The 14,746-nt window shown below is 40.7% G+C and overlaps 2 protein-coding genes across 2 annotated transcripts; one reads left to right on the top strand and one right to left on the bottom strand.

Annotated features, from left to right (window-relative positions):
• Positions 1–3,322: 3,322 nt before the first annotated feature.
• Positions 3,323–4,279, top strand: LOC143710499 (uncharacterized). Its single transcript, XM_077201442.1, has one exon. The coding sequence runs from the start codon at positions 3,323–3,325 to the stop codon at positions 4,277–4,279; it is 957 nt and encodes a 318-aa protein (XP_077057557.1).
• A 418-nt stretch (positions 4,280–4,697) lies between these two features.
• Positions 4,698–5,498, bottom strand: LOC143710390 (uncharacterized). Its single transcript, XM_077201344.1, has 2 exons — positions 5,328–5,498; positions 4,698–5,138 (listed from the first exon to the last, which is right to left on the bottom strand). Exons 1-2 carry the CDS (start codon positions 5,431–5,433, stop codon positions 4,867–4,869), a joined length of 378 nt encoding a protein of 125 aa, XP_077057459.1. The 5' UTR covers positions 5,434–5,498; the 3' UTR covers positions 4,698–4,866.
• Positions 5,499–14,746: the final 9,248 nt, after the last annotated feature.

The raw sequence follows: 14,746 nt of genomic DNA, 5'->3' as shown, positions 1-14,746 counted from the left end.
CACACACTCATCAATCTCCTGCACACACACATCAATCTCCTGCACACACACACACTCCTCAATCACCTGCACACACACACACACCTCAATCACCTGCACACACACGCCTCAATCACCTGCACACACACGCCTCAATCACCTGCACACACACGCCTCAATCACCTGCACACACACACACACACACACACACACACACACACACACACACACACACACACACACACACACACACACACACACACACACACACACACACACACACACACACACACACACACACACACTCTCCTCTATCACCTGCACACATACACACACACACACACTCCTCAATCACCTGCACACACACACACACACTCCTCAATCACCTGCACACACACACACACACTCCTCAATCACCTGCACACACACACACACACTCCTCAATCACCTGCACACACACACACTCCTCAATCACCTGCACACACACACACTCCGCAATCACCTGCACACACACTCACTCCTCAATCACCTGCACACACACACACACACACACACACACACACACACACACACACACACACACACACTCCTCAATCACCTGCACACACACACACACACACACACACACACACACACACACACACACACACACACACACACACACACACACACACACACACACACACACACACACACACACACACACTCCTCAATCACCTGCACACACACACACACACACACACACTCCTCAATCACCTGCACACACACACACTCCTCAATCACCTGCACACACACACACACTCCTCAATCACCTGCACTCACACACACTCCTCAATCCCCTGCACACACACTCACTCCTCAATCACCTGCACACACACACTCCTCAATCACCTGCACACACTCCTCAATCACCTGCACACACTCCTCAATCACCTGCACACACTCCTCAATCACCTGCACACACTCCTCAATCACCTGCACACCACACACACTCCTCAATCACCTGCACACACACACACTCCTCAATCACCTGCACACACTCCTCAATCACCTGCACACACACACACACACACTCCTCAATCACCTGCACACACTCCTCAATCACCTGCACATACACACACACTCCTCAATCACCTGCACACACACAAACACTCCTCAATCACCTGCACACACACACACTCCTCAATCACCTGCACCTGCAAGCCGTCACCCTCGTCATCACTCATCAGCACTCACTATATCAGCAGTCACCCCTCACTTCACAATCGTCTGGTCTGGTCTGGTCACCCCTCGTCTTCACAATCACCATGACTCAACTTACCCGGCTCCTTACCTGATCATCTCACGTTTGAGAATCCTCACCTTCATCATACTTCGTCTGCACTCCAGATCTTTCTCTCTTCATCTGCCAGCACAATCCCAGCACCTGCAAGCATAAAGAGACGATTACCATAAAGCTAAGTTTATTCAAACTACTGTAATCCCACAGAACAACAGTGAAACATCCCAGATCCGGCCCACATCTGGCACATGTTAAAAGATGATCTGGTCAACATGCTGGACCATTATGGCTCGTTTCCACTGAGTGGTACGGTACGGTTCAGTACGGTACGGTTCGGGTCGGGTCGCTAAACCATGATCGGGGCTCGCGTTTCCACTGCCAACAGTACCCGACTTGATAGGCGTGGTGTATGCCGGAAAGTAGTGATAACGTCACTTGATAGGCGTGGTGGATGACGGAAAGTTGCTTGATGTCATTCACGCGCGAAGAAGAAAGCTGAAACCGCAAACAACAATGGAGGACATACAGCAGATCTTGTTCTTGCTTCTCGGCATGTGGCTGTTTGTCACAAGGAGGAGACAAGCTTTGTTTGAACAAAGGCTGCAGGCTGCAAGGAAAAACACAGCCGAAAAATACAGGGGAATTCGGGAAATGTTAAGGAGCTGGGACGAGACAGACAACCGCGCAAGTCAAGACAAGGCAAGACAAAAACGACGGCGCAGGAGGGTAAGCTTGAGCTAAGCTAAATGTTACAATGTATTTTGTTTCATGTACTGTAATCCGTTAGCTAAGGAATATTCTTATAAATCAAGTTACCCTCCAGTACGAATAAATAAGTACAATAAGCCCTGCCTGCGAAACCAGGCCTATTGGCCTTTAAACTGTAAACTACATTATATTAACTGTATTATATTAATAAGCACTGTGAAGGTTACATCTTAAAATCATAAATCTTTCTCATGAATCTGTATGAAATCTATATTATTACAAGTGCAATACTAGTTGTGGTTAATGACTGATTATATGTAAATTTTGCGAAAATAGTTATATCTGCAAGCTATTTTTTCTTTGTGCTTCAATGACACCATAGTGCTATTCTCTGGTGCAGTATATTGGATATTGTATAAAATGTATATATTTTATTTTGTCCAAGGTAACACTTTCAATGTTGTAATTTCCCAAATACTTTTCATTGTTTCATCTGGCCTATGATAGTTGCACTAATAATTAAAGGACCTGAACACACCCACCATCACTGCTACATTGTATTAACATTTTGTTTGCTTTATGTGTTTTTCTAGATAATCAATCTGATGTAGAGGTCTGCACTCCCGCGGGAGTTTTTAAAGGTCATTGCGGGAGCGGGCGGGATGATGAGGTGCACTTGCGGGTGCGGGCGGGAGGGATGATACGCTGCACTCCCGCAAATTAAATATGAGTGTAAAGTAAAATATATAAATGATTAAAGTAGCGTACATAATTTGTAGTTGTGAGGGAGATTCTGATTGGCAGCAATAAAAACGTTTTAAGCAGCCTAAACTTGTGAATGTTGTCGGGTAGGGCGGGGCCTAATCTCACGCACACTTGTTTAGAGACAATTCCTTTCCCGCTGCTCCGAGTTCGAATTCGAAAGCTAGTTCAAGTTCAAAATAGACAGCATGGACGAGGAACAGAGCGCCTCTAGTGCTTCAGATAAAGTACAGTTGTGAATATTATGCTGTTCGTAATATGGGACCAATAAATATGTTACCAAGTATTGGTAAGGAATTTTGTGGGCACGCATTTTTTTTCCCCAAGACCTTTCGTCAGACAGAAAGTGCGGGCGGGAGCGGGACATTATATCACAGATGCGGGCGGGAGCGGTACTAAAAATGACAAATCTTTGCGGGAGCGGGCGGGAGCGGGACTGAACACTGCGGGAGCGGGCGGGAGCGGGTCTGAAAATTGTGTCCCGCGCAGACCTCTACTGCAGACCAACCATTTGGACTTTCAGCCGCTCAAATGACTGGTGGGATGTGATCGTTCCAGGATTCACACACACAGTGGGTGCACAACTTCAGGATGTCTGAAGAAACATTTCTGTCCCTTTGTGCCATGGTGCATCCAGCAATGGATAAGCAGGACACGAACTTCAGAGTGTGTGTTCCCCTTAAGAAAAGAGTTGCCATAGCACTATGGAAGCTGGCAACCAACAGCGACTACAGAAGTATTGGCCATCTTTTCGGAGTCAGCAAAACAACAGTGTGTCGGTGCGTCCAGGAGTTCTGCATGGCCACTTGCACATTGTTAATTCCAGAACAGATATGTTTTCCTGACCGGCAGAAGCTTAAAGAGATGGCAGCCTACTTTGAGAACCGATTTGGGCTTCCGCAGTGTGTGGGTGCCATTGATGGGTCACACATACCCATAATAGCCCCAAAGGAGTACCACTGCGATTACTTCAACAGAAAAGGCTGGCATTCCATCATCCTGCAAGGAGTAGTTGACGGAAAAGGACTATTTTGGAATGTATATGCAGGAATGGCTGGAAGTATGCATGATGCTCGGGTTCTGAGACTGTCCACATTGTGGGAGTTAGTCGAGCGTGGAAGCCTTTGCCCAGCTTGCACCAGGAACATCAGTGGGGTGAATGCTGGCTATTATGTGCTAGGAGACTCTGCCTGCCCTTTGCAGAATTGGCTCCTAAAACCATTCCCTGACAATGGCCGGCTGACAGCAGAACAACTGACCTACAACAAGAAAGTGTGCAGGGCTCGGGTGGTGGTAGAAAATGCTTTTGGGAGACTCAAAGGGAGGTGGCGGTGCCTTTTGAAGAGGAATGACAGCGACATTGAACTGGTAAAATCCATGGTGTTGACTTGTTGTGCTCTGCACAATCTTTGTGAAAGACATGGAGAGGATTATCAGCACGAATGGGATACAGCTGTTGCTGCAGAGCCTGTGGTGCCACTGGCACAGGGTGTAGAGGAGGAGGGCAGGGATGTACGTGAGGGTCTGATGTGGTTTTTGAACAGTTAAATCTGTTGTACAGTTATCAAAGGCGCACCTGTGTAAATGCTAGGTTGTTTTGTTTACATGTTTTGATTGATTTTATGGACCCAAATAAATCGATTTTACATTTACCCTGCCTCTTCATATTTTGTAAAAGAGAGAACTTATTACTCTCTGCAATACCCATGTAGAAGAATTAATTCATATTTTGTTTGCAATGGGTTAATTTTAAAATCATATTTGAGTACAGAGTGAAATTTTTGAAGATTAGCTATTGTAAAGTAACACATTACCAACTATTTTGTATTTAAGGCAAGCATATTCTCCAAAATCAACATTATCATTAACAAAAGGTGTCGTTGACACCAGATGACAGGAACGTTAATAAAATGACATACATTTATAGCAGTGTTTTGCTCCTGAAAGACCCCCAAGACACATAAGGTTATGAAAAAGTACTTTAATTTGAAAAATCAAACAAATGCTTCAGTACAATGTGCTGTGCAACAATAATAGAACAAAACATGTGTAAACAAGTGCAAACAAAAAGTAAACGAGTGCAAACAAAAAGTAAACGAGTGTAAAGTGCTGTGTGAAAAGCACTAGTGGCTGGATCATGGCACAGGGTCGCGGCGACTACTCAACGCCTGCACCAGCTGACTGAGTGTGCCGAGGAAGGCCTGATTGAAGCTTGCAGACTGCTCCATGTGTTGCCGAGTTATTTCAGCCTCATGCCGCCTTGCCTCGCGGGCGTCCTCCAGCATCAATTCAAAGCGCCGGTCACGACGGTCCTCCATCCTCTCTAGCCACTCCTGCTGCCTCTCATCAGCTGCCTGCATCTCAACCAGGGCCGCGACAACATCCTGTTGCCCCCTTTTCCTCTTGCCTGGAATGCAAAAAAGACAGGAATGTTGGTTGTTTAGCGAGTCATTTTTATCCTTGTAATTTGAGCCAACCAATATAAGGGGGACACATCTAAAGTACTACAATACAATGTCCAGATTATACTGTATATGATCTCTACAATACTGTAATAATCAGTGTGTAACTTTTCACTCTGGTGTTCATGTCTTACCGATGGTTATACGCCGAGGTTCACTCGAAGTTGATGGAGCAGATTCTGGTGGTGGTGTCGGTGTTGATGTCCTGGCAGGCGAACTTGAGCTTTCAAGAGTGGACATCTCGTCAAGTCCCTCTATTTCCTCCTGACAGCTAGGATCCTCAACTGAAAAGTTACACAAGTCACGCTAATCACACAAACTGCAACAATACTGTTTGAGATAAATACAGAACATACAACGTAGTAGGACTGAAGTCAATTTACAACAGTAGACAGTAACAAAGCATTTTTACTTCGTCAACATACATAAGTATTTTTTTCAAGTATCTATAATTTTATCAGAGTAACTTTTACTGCACTACATTCCAAAGCATAATATTTTTACTTTTTACCCCAGGACATTGCTGTACTGTTAAGTACAGCAATGTTGCGGGGTAAAAAGTACAATAATTTAAAACTTTAAGCCCATTGAATGTAGACATTTTTCCCCCATCTCACTCTGATATTTCACAATTTTCTTACCTAAGCTCTATCATTAGACCCATCTTTCTTTAATATATATTTTATCTATATAATTGATCTGTGTTGTATTATTTTCATGTTATCACTGTTAAGCTGCTTTGATACAATCTGTATTGTAAAAAGCGCTATATAAATAAAGGTGACTTGACTATTTAGTTGAATATCTTTAGTAGTATAGTAAATAGTAGTTAAATAGTTTTATGATTAGGGTAAGTTATCTGTACAAGTTAACGTTTACTGGACACGTACGTAAAGTTACTCCGTTCACCACTGGCAACGCGTTGGCCGTATCGATGCCTCCTTCTCTCTCCAAACTCGCCGGTCTGTGTCAGTATATTGCGTCCATCATATCTAACCACTTCCAATTTTTTCTGTGAACACCACTCCGGCTGTTGTGGTCTTTCACCTTATGGTAGTCACTCCGCAGTTTCTTGCTTTTAATTCGGCACTGCTCGGACGTCCGCTGGAAACCCTCGGCAGCCATCCTCTCAGAAACATGCTGAAAAACCTTTTCGTTTCTCACCATGCCGTCGAGTTCCCTTTGCACCCTTTCTTCACCGATGATACCCAGGAAGGTCTGCACCTCCTGGGTCGACCACGGTAATGTTAAGCTGCGCGGCGACATTATTTTGCAACGGTGTTTTAAAAATGGCGCCTCTTGTGTTGTCGACGTTCCCCTTGTAGCACGCGCAAGTGACGATTCTCTGTCAACCAATCACCGTTCTGCAGTGAGTCTAGCTCCACCTTTTAGTACCGTACCACTGTGCTAGGTACCCCAACGAAAGGGTACCCAAAAAGTGGTACGGTACGGTTTGGCTTTTTGGTACCATTCACAACTTTTGACAGTGGAAACGCAAATAATTGCGTACCGTACCGAACTGTACCGTACCGTACCGCTCAGTGGAAACGAGCCATTAGTGTCTTCAGATTACTAGAAAGCTACAGACAGGGGACTTTATCAGGGTTGGAGCTAAACTCTGCAGAGCTGTGGGACTGCAGGACCGAGTTTGACCGTCTGGCCTATAGTATACAATCATCAAACATGCTCTTATTAAATCCTCTTGTAACATGGAAAAAGTCTGATTTACTTTATTGAGAAGCTGATTTCAAGTTCATTCATCTCTTAATTGTCCACCCAAAGTCATTTTACAGCTAATTGTTTTAGTAAATGTAGTCTAAAGAGAAACATCTGAACAGTAAACTGATCACTACGGCCTCAGAGGAAGATGCATTTGCATTAAGTTTAAAATAACACACAGACCTCACATATACAATATGCTTTGTATATTTGTATATGTGTGTTTTCGTCAAACATCATTTGCATTATTCCAGGAATATACTGAGCATCTTTCGTGTATCCTGCCCTTGTTTGACAGTAAGCTGAAAATCAATATTCAAATGCTCCAATAAATAACAAATAAGAAGCAGTACTAGAATAAAATATTAAACATCACAAGAGATTTCAACATCTCACTAATTTAAATAAAAGGAAAACAAGAGTTAGTGGTTCACATAGACATACAGTGGACAAACTTTTCACTGTTATAGTACTGTTTTGATTTGATTCTTGGTAAGGAGTTATGATCTTTGGCTCATGTCTCATCTGGACATTTGTTCTGACTGTTGTTTGGAAGAACAGCTCTGCATCATTTAGATCTGATGGCTTTATTTATACATTCTTTGTTTAACTCGCAGGCAGCATTTAAAAACGACATGACCACCTCCCACATAGCAACATTGTGACGGCCCAGATCCGCCCACATCTGGCACATATGGAATGTTCTGGCCCACATGCAGCGTGGAATGACGGCCCTTGGGTGGCGATAAGTGGCCATAAATGTCTACATAAATGTAAATGTATCTTGGGAGATAGGTTGCCTTTTAGTACAAATAAACTATAGACAACATAAAGGGACAGTCCTTTCCCTGTCAACACGTTGATCTCACAGTGATCTCTCCATATGACCACAGCAAAATCCCCAGTGTTAAATTAACACTGAGAGTGTGAATTATATAAACTCTGAGCTGAGTGTTAAATGAACACTGAAGCAGTGTCGAAGTTAATGAGATAATTAAGTGAATAAATGAGTGATGATTGAGCATTATTGAAGACACCTGATGTCAACAAGCAGAATCTCTGAAGGAGAAAAACTGAATGTTTAAGTCACCATTATGGTTATCAATGTTTGTTTTAGTTGGGCTCTTGACCATTTAATCATTAACTTTATATTTTGTTTGGCTGCTGTACATGAGTCATAACAACCAGATGAACAAATAGAAAAGGTGATCTGATTGTGTTGGTTGTGTTTTAACAATCATTATTCTACAATCAGTTGACCTGAACTCATAAAGAACCCAGTTTCTGAATTATGGTTACTTTCTTAATTATATCACTACTATCCTTGTACAGTGTTATATTATCAACTTTTACAATGTAATCCAAATAAATTATTAAATGTTAATCTTTCTTTTAGACACACAGACATCAAGAATCAGCATGTGAATCTCAACAATGGTAACAATTATAAAGCATGTTGCAGTGCATTCTGGGTGCCACCAATCAAAACTCATTCATGGCTCCCATCATGAATTGCTGCATATAAAGTTAATTCTCATTAATCATTAATCTAAAGTAATCCTACACACAAGCACAGCCCGCTACAGTACAGGGCTCACACAAATAAAATCGACTCACGTCGATTGTGCATCAATGGTGTATTGATCATTTAAATGTTGTTAATTTTGATAAAAAAAAATACAGTGCACCTTTGATGAATCAGTATTAACAATTAATAAACAATAATAAAACAATTAATAAAAACAAGTCATCTAAAAAAATGTCAATAGATATTTCACACATCTTAGACTTATGCACATTACCTCAGTGATTTGATTTCACAGCATATTCTGATTCACTTACCCACAGTGCCAAGGGTAAAACTGACATTGGCAGTTGTGTCTGTCGGCTTCACCAGCATGGACACCAGCTTCTCGCTGGCTTTTAACACACGGTTTCCATCTGACACCAGTTTATTTAGGTCAGTTGATGATGACACTAAAACCTTCTCTGAAGCGTCGAGGACCACATCCAACATTTCAATTACATCCTAAATTTGTGACCATATACATAGGATTATTTGTAGATGTTGAAACAAAATGCGGCAGTTCTAATATATATATATATATATATATATATGACAAGTAATTATCATTTTGTCATTTTTCTCTTATACGATCAAAGGGAGCTCTATAGCTGTAATGTTCTCTACCTGGTCAAGAAGATTTTCTACACATCGTCTTATGGCCTGAAATCACAATTGAAACACGTATAAAAAAAACTGGCCCCTGTGTGTACTGTACAACATTTCTTAATTTTGATAATGGTTTTCTTTAATTGTTTTTAGGTGAAATAAAAGTTAATTTTCTGTGTTTTCCTACAAAGTAAAAGAAACATCAGTCCACATTATAGCGCATTAGTGTGTTGGTTGTTTCCAGTTTTCTTGGTGTGTTTTCCAAATTTCAGAAACTCGTCTCAACTTACCCTGCATTCTTCCAGCAGTGTGATATTCAGACCTAGAATGAGAAAAATCAGCATGAATTAAACATTTAAATTAAATTAAATCTTTAATTGGATGATGTTGTGTGAATGTTGTAGTTTTGTTAGGTTGAGTAGTGCCTGTGCTCTCATTGTATGTTAATCAAAAGTCTTTATTAGTGGTTCATTCAGTCAGGCATCGTCTTGTGGATTATACACAGCAACCCCTTTCAGAACAAGAGACCAAGACAAGATTTCCATCTTTGATTAATCTCCTCCTGCTGAAGCAGGGGATCGCTCCCTCGAGGATCACACAAAGATATTTTCTCAACCTGGTGTTGGCTAACCCAATACCCCGGCTGCTCACTATGTATTATTACCAAGTCAAATGCAGAGGCAGTCGAGGTGTGTGAGCCGGTAACAGCAACAGTCATCGAGTGCATGTTGATGAAGTTTGATGTGATGATTTGGAGCCCTGCTCACACTCCCACCCCTGAGGTACAGACACCGCTGGGTTGCTGAGGAAATTGTGTTTAATTAGCTTTTTGCTGTGCTACAATCACAACTGGTCCAAGCCGATTCCAAGTCGTCCAAGTCATTGCTGATTAAGCCCAACACCAGATCTCCTTCATTGTGGATGGTCCTGAACAGCAAAAAGCCCAGTGTTAAATGAAATCTTCTCAGTTTATTTGAGTCCATAGTCAATAGTGTTAAAATTTAAGTGATTAAGCAGTGTTAAAGTTAGTGAGATAATTAAGTGATTAATTGAGTGATGATTTCCAAGCTTGATTTCCAAGCTAGCAGTTACTAACGTAAACAAACAGGCGCTAACGTGTACAAAAGGCTACTTCAACAGCTTACTTGAAAAGTCTAGGATGCTTTCACACCAACTCGGAACGGAACGGGCACGGTTCGCATGAAAAATCGCTAATTATGTAAACGCTGTCTGTCATGCGGACCCGGGTGCGCACTGGGGTACCAAACCCGAGACTGCCTGGAGGAGGTGCGATGAGTTCGCTTGTCCTCGAACCGTAACGCGACTCGCGTGAATGTGAAAGCATCACGGACTCGGGTGCGCACTTGTTCAGGAAGTGACCTTGTTCAGTAAGTGACCTGCGCATGCTTTTTAGCTGATTATGATGATGTATTTAGTTAAATAAAACACATGTAAGGGATGATAGTGTTGTTATTTACCTTGGATAAGAGCGAGATTGAGTCTGCAGTGTATTCGCACACACATAGCGCGTGGACTCAGGGCAAACCATTAATGGAAATCCACTGTCTCCTGCGTTTGCAATCAGCAAAAACCCAAATGCGACACACAGTAAACCGGTGTTGTTCACTCAGCTGTGCATAATAGCACCAAATAAAATAAAAAAACACAATATATTGACCCGCGTTCTGTTTTCTATCATGCGTCTTGCACGTTTGCGATGACGTAAGATGCAAGGAAACGCACCAGGATTCGATAGAATCAAGTTTTGAACTTTATGCAGTAACTGTTATATTTGCTGTTCTATTTGCAGTGCATTGAGCACAACATACACATTATGTGAATAGAATACTGTTCCTGTATTCTCAATAAAAGGCAAATTATAAACATTTTTGTTGATTTATTTGAAACTTAATAGACATCATGTAAAAATATTGATTATTGAATCGTATCGAATCGAATCGTATCGCATCACAGGGAATTCTGAAGTATCGAAAATAATCGAATCGTTGGCTTAAGAAATTGGTATCGTATCGAATCGTCATGTAGGCTCCTATTTACACCCCTAGCTTTAACGGTGTTTATAAAACATTTTTATGGCAAAAAAAAAAAAAAAAACACAATGAAATTTCTTCAGTTGAAAAATATGTTTTATAATGGCACAAACATCATGTAGATACCTGGTGAATTTATTTCGTTCTCTGACCAATCTGTGATTATAGATAGTTAATTTTACTTTATTGATTACATCTGGACTGTGATGTGAAAGCATGAGAATCTGCACAATTTTTTTTTTCAACAACGGTGACAAACAGCATATATAGATCAACTCTGAGCATAATAAAACAAACTACTAAAAACTCATAAATAACAGCAAAAATAAAAGAAAATAGTAAGAATAAAATAAATTACTACGACAATTTAGCTCATAATTTATTCATGCTGCAATGCATGCTGGGAGCCATGGGTGAGGTGTGATTGGTGGCCACAGAATGCACTGCAACATGCTTTTTGATGGTCACCGTTGAGATTCATGCACCGATTATTGATGTCTGTATGTCTATAATAGCGTTGTTCAAAACATTTTGCTAACTGTATTGAATCAATTTAATTTGCTCCCACAATCATTGTTGATTTTTTAATAAGATTTCATCCAAAAATCAATGGTAATGGCATTGAATCAATGTTACAATATGATGTTAGTTCAACATCCATGTTTAAATTCTCAGAAAATGAAACAACTGTAACTGATTTAAAGCCAGAAATCTGAAATCAACTGGAAATAAAAGACAATAAATCTCTCAAGATTCTTTTTGACAATTAAAAGGGGTTTAGATGTTGATGTTTTATCAAAATTCTTTGGTCACCATTGGTCTCAAGAAAGTGTTGATAAACATAATTTGACAAGAAATAACTGCTTTTGTTTAAAGGTGAAATTAGTAAACTATTCTACTTATACTGAAATCTGCTTTAGTTGATTATCTAGGTTTCATGCTTTTTTGCAACAAAATATATGTTTTGATGAACACTGGTACAAAAATCAGAAGCACAGATAAAAGCTATGAGTCAAATTGTCCAACTAAAGGAAACACTGATCACAATGATCCACTAGATCCACTAGGGCCACGGTGATAAAATATTTTCAATAAAACATCAACTACTAAACCTGTGTTAATTCTCAACAACAACAAAAAAACTCCTGCTGAGATCTTGAGAGATTGTATTGTCTTCTTTTATTTGCAGTTGATTTAAAGGTGCGTTCACACCGCCGCCGACTTGAGCTTCCAAAGCGGCCGGAAGTCATTCATTTTCAATGGAAGCTGGCTTCTCTCAGCTGCAAGGAGCGTCAAATCCCTCGGCGTCGCGTTTTGGGCGTTTTGAGCGTTTTGAGCGTCAATCAGAAAGTTGAATCAATGCAGTTAGAATTGATTTAACACTGTGAGATTGCTATCTGGGAGCCTAATCAAACACACCTGAACCAGTTAATCACTGTCTTCAGGATTACTAGAAACCTACAGGCAGGAGAGTTTATCAGGGTTGGAGCTACACTCTGCAGGGCTGTGACCCTCCAGGACGCGATTTCTTTTTTTTGCAGGATGGTAGGGGAAGACTCATTAATATTCATTGGGAAACTCGTCCCTGATTGGCTCGCCGTGACGCATCTCTAATGAGATGTGATAGAGAAAACAGACATCGTCTCCTTCGTGACAACAGACACTTTCACGAAGGTAAGGCATACCTGTCAACATTTGGTTATCCAAATCCAGGAGATTTGTGCGGAGACCGCTCACGAACTTCGCAAACTTCTGTTACTTTGCGGGGACACCATCTTGACCTGCCATGTCAATCTGAGTGAGGTGTGACAGCGAAATCAAACAATATTATCTGTCTGCAGTCCCGGAGGCTGCATTTTCAGGACCCCACTTCTAGGACCGCATTTCTAGGACCCTAATTTTTTGTGACAGCGCCACCTACCGAGTCGGAGAACCGCAGCCCCAGGAACGCATTTCCAGGACCCTAGTTTTGGAGGACCGAAAAAAGTGCCACCAAGGCAGTATTTCCACCCAGTTTTAACTACATTCGAGTTTTTTTCTCCAAGTTTTATTACACCCAAATACTACTTTCTTTATTGCAATTAAACCAGGTTCCTAGGAATGTTGAGAAATTATTGGGTCTAAGTAGCATACTATAATAACTCAAGTAAAATAAACAAGGAATCATGTTATAGTCTTTTCAGTCACTAGATGGACCACATTTTCAAGTACAGAGGGAAGACAAGGATGACTCTGGGTGAAGATTTAAGATTGTGTATTTTACAAAATAATATATAACACCTGAACTTGAACACACAACATATTTTACAAAATAATATATAACAACTGAAATTGAACACACAAAATATTTTACAAAATAATATATAACAACTGAACTTGAGAACACACACAAAAACAAATTTGATCATGACGTGAACCACATAGACAAACTACAATGGATGGACAAACACATGGACAACATCATCACTGACTCCTAAGAGAGAGAAAGAGAAGTGAATTAAATAAGGAACATTTAGTTGAACATGTTCTACTCTCTAATTTTAAATTTCATATTTAAAAGATCTTAGTTACCACAGAGTAATGATAATGATAAAAATAATGATATCAATCTTCATACCAATCAATGTTCCTAATACAATTATTGCATACTGTTCAAAGAATTGGGAAAAAAAATGATTTTGATGTTGTGGGAACAAAGGTTCTAGAAACACTCATGTCAATAAAGCCCCTCTGAACTGAGAAAAAAAAATAATAGAGAGAGAGAAAATGGAAAAACAATGAGTAATTAACAAGCTTTCAGAACGAACATGCTACAGTTTATTGTGCTGTAAATAAGTCAACACAGGCTTATCATGCAACAGTTCCGTTAAATGAACGTGCTAACAATTCATTTTCCAGCATTAGAGGCTAATATATGATGGCTATGCATTCAAGACTGTTTAGCAAATTACCAGCACATTAGCAACGTTAACTTTCCAATGAAATGCATCACAATTGTTTTTAAAGTTAAACAAATAAAAATTGATTCGCATTTGATACTCACACTCTGAATGTCATCCATCTTCGCTGGTCCTCTAATTCGGTAGACCGGCGTTGTCACTAAAAACCTAGGGTCCTAGAAATGCGGTCCTAGAAGTGGGGTCCTGAAAATGCAGCCTCCGTTTTTGCAGGCAGATGCTACTCAAATCAAACAACACTCCAGTTATATTTGTATCGACTTATGGTCATATCTCAAAGAGTTTAAAGAACATCGTGCAACGTCATTGGGACATTCTAAGTAGCGACCCTCACATAGGACACACGTTCCAAGATCTACCGCGTTCTTGCTATAAACGAGCACCTAGCCTGAGAGATCGATTAGTGCGCTCGCACCTTCCTGCGCATCCCCAGTCGTCTTTCCCCTTCAAAATTCCTCACGGTAATTTTAAGTGCTTGAACTGTGCGGCATGTAATTTTATGCTGACAGACAATATGTTGACACATCCAAAAACAGGCAGAACTTATAAAGTTAAGGGCAGAATCACATGTCTTTCCACCTTTATTGTTTATTTATTGAAGTGTCCCTGTGGGCTCTTTTATGTGGGCAAAACGAAACGACAACTGAAGACCC

Source organism: Siphateles boraxobius, unplaced genomic scaffold (assembly GCF_051911475.1).
Source record: "Siphateles boraxobius isolate OS27281-9 unplaced genomic scaffold, OSU_SipBor_1 47, whole genome shotgun sequence".
In the NCBI taxonomy this organism is placed as follows: Eukaryota; Metazoa; Chordata; class Actinopteri; order Cypriniformes; family Leuciscidae; genus Siphateles; species Siphateles boraxobius.
This window is presented reverse-complemented; position numbering and strand designations above follow the sequence as displayed.

Coding starts and splice junctions, on each gene's coding strand:
- LOC143710499 (XM_077201442.1), top strand. CDS start 3,323: ATGTCTGAAGAAACATTTCTGTCCCTTTGTGCCATGGTGCATCCAGCA.
- LOC143710390 (XM_077201344.1), bottom strand. CDS start 5,433: ATGTCCACTCTTGAAAGCTCAAGTTCGCCTGCCAGGACATCAACACCG. Junction 5,139..5,327: donor ACCTCGGCGTATAACCATCG/GTAAGACATGAA, acceptor TTTGCATTCCAG/GCAAGAGGAAAAGGGGGCAA.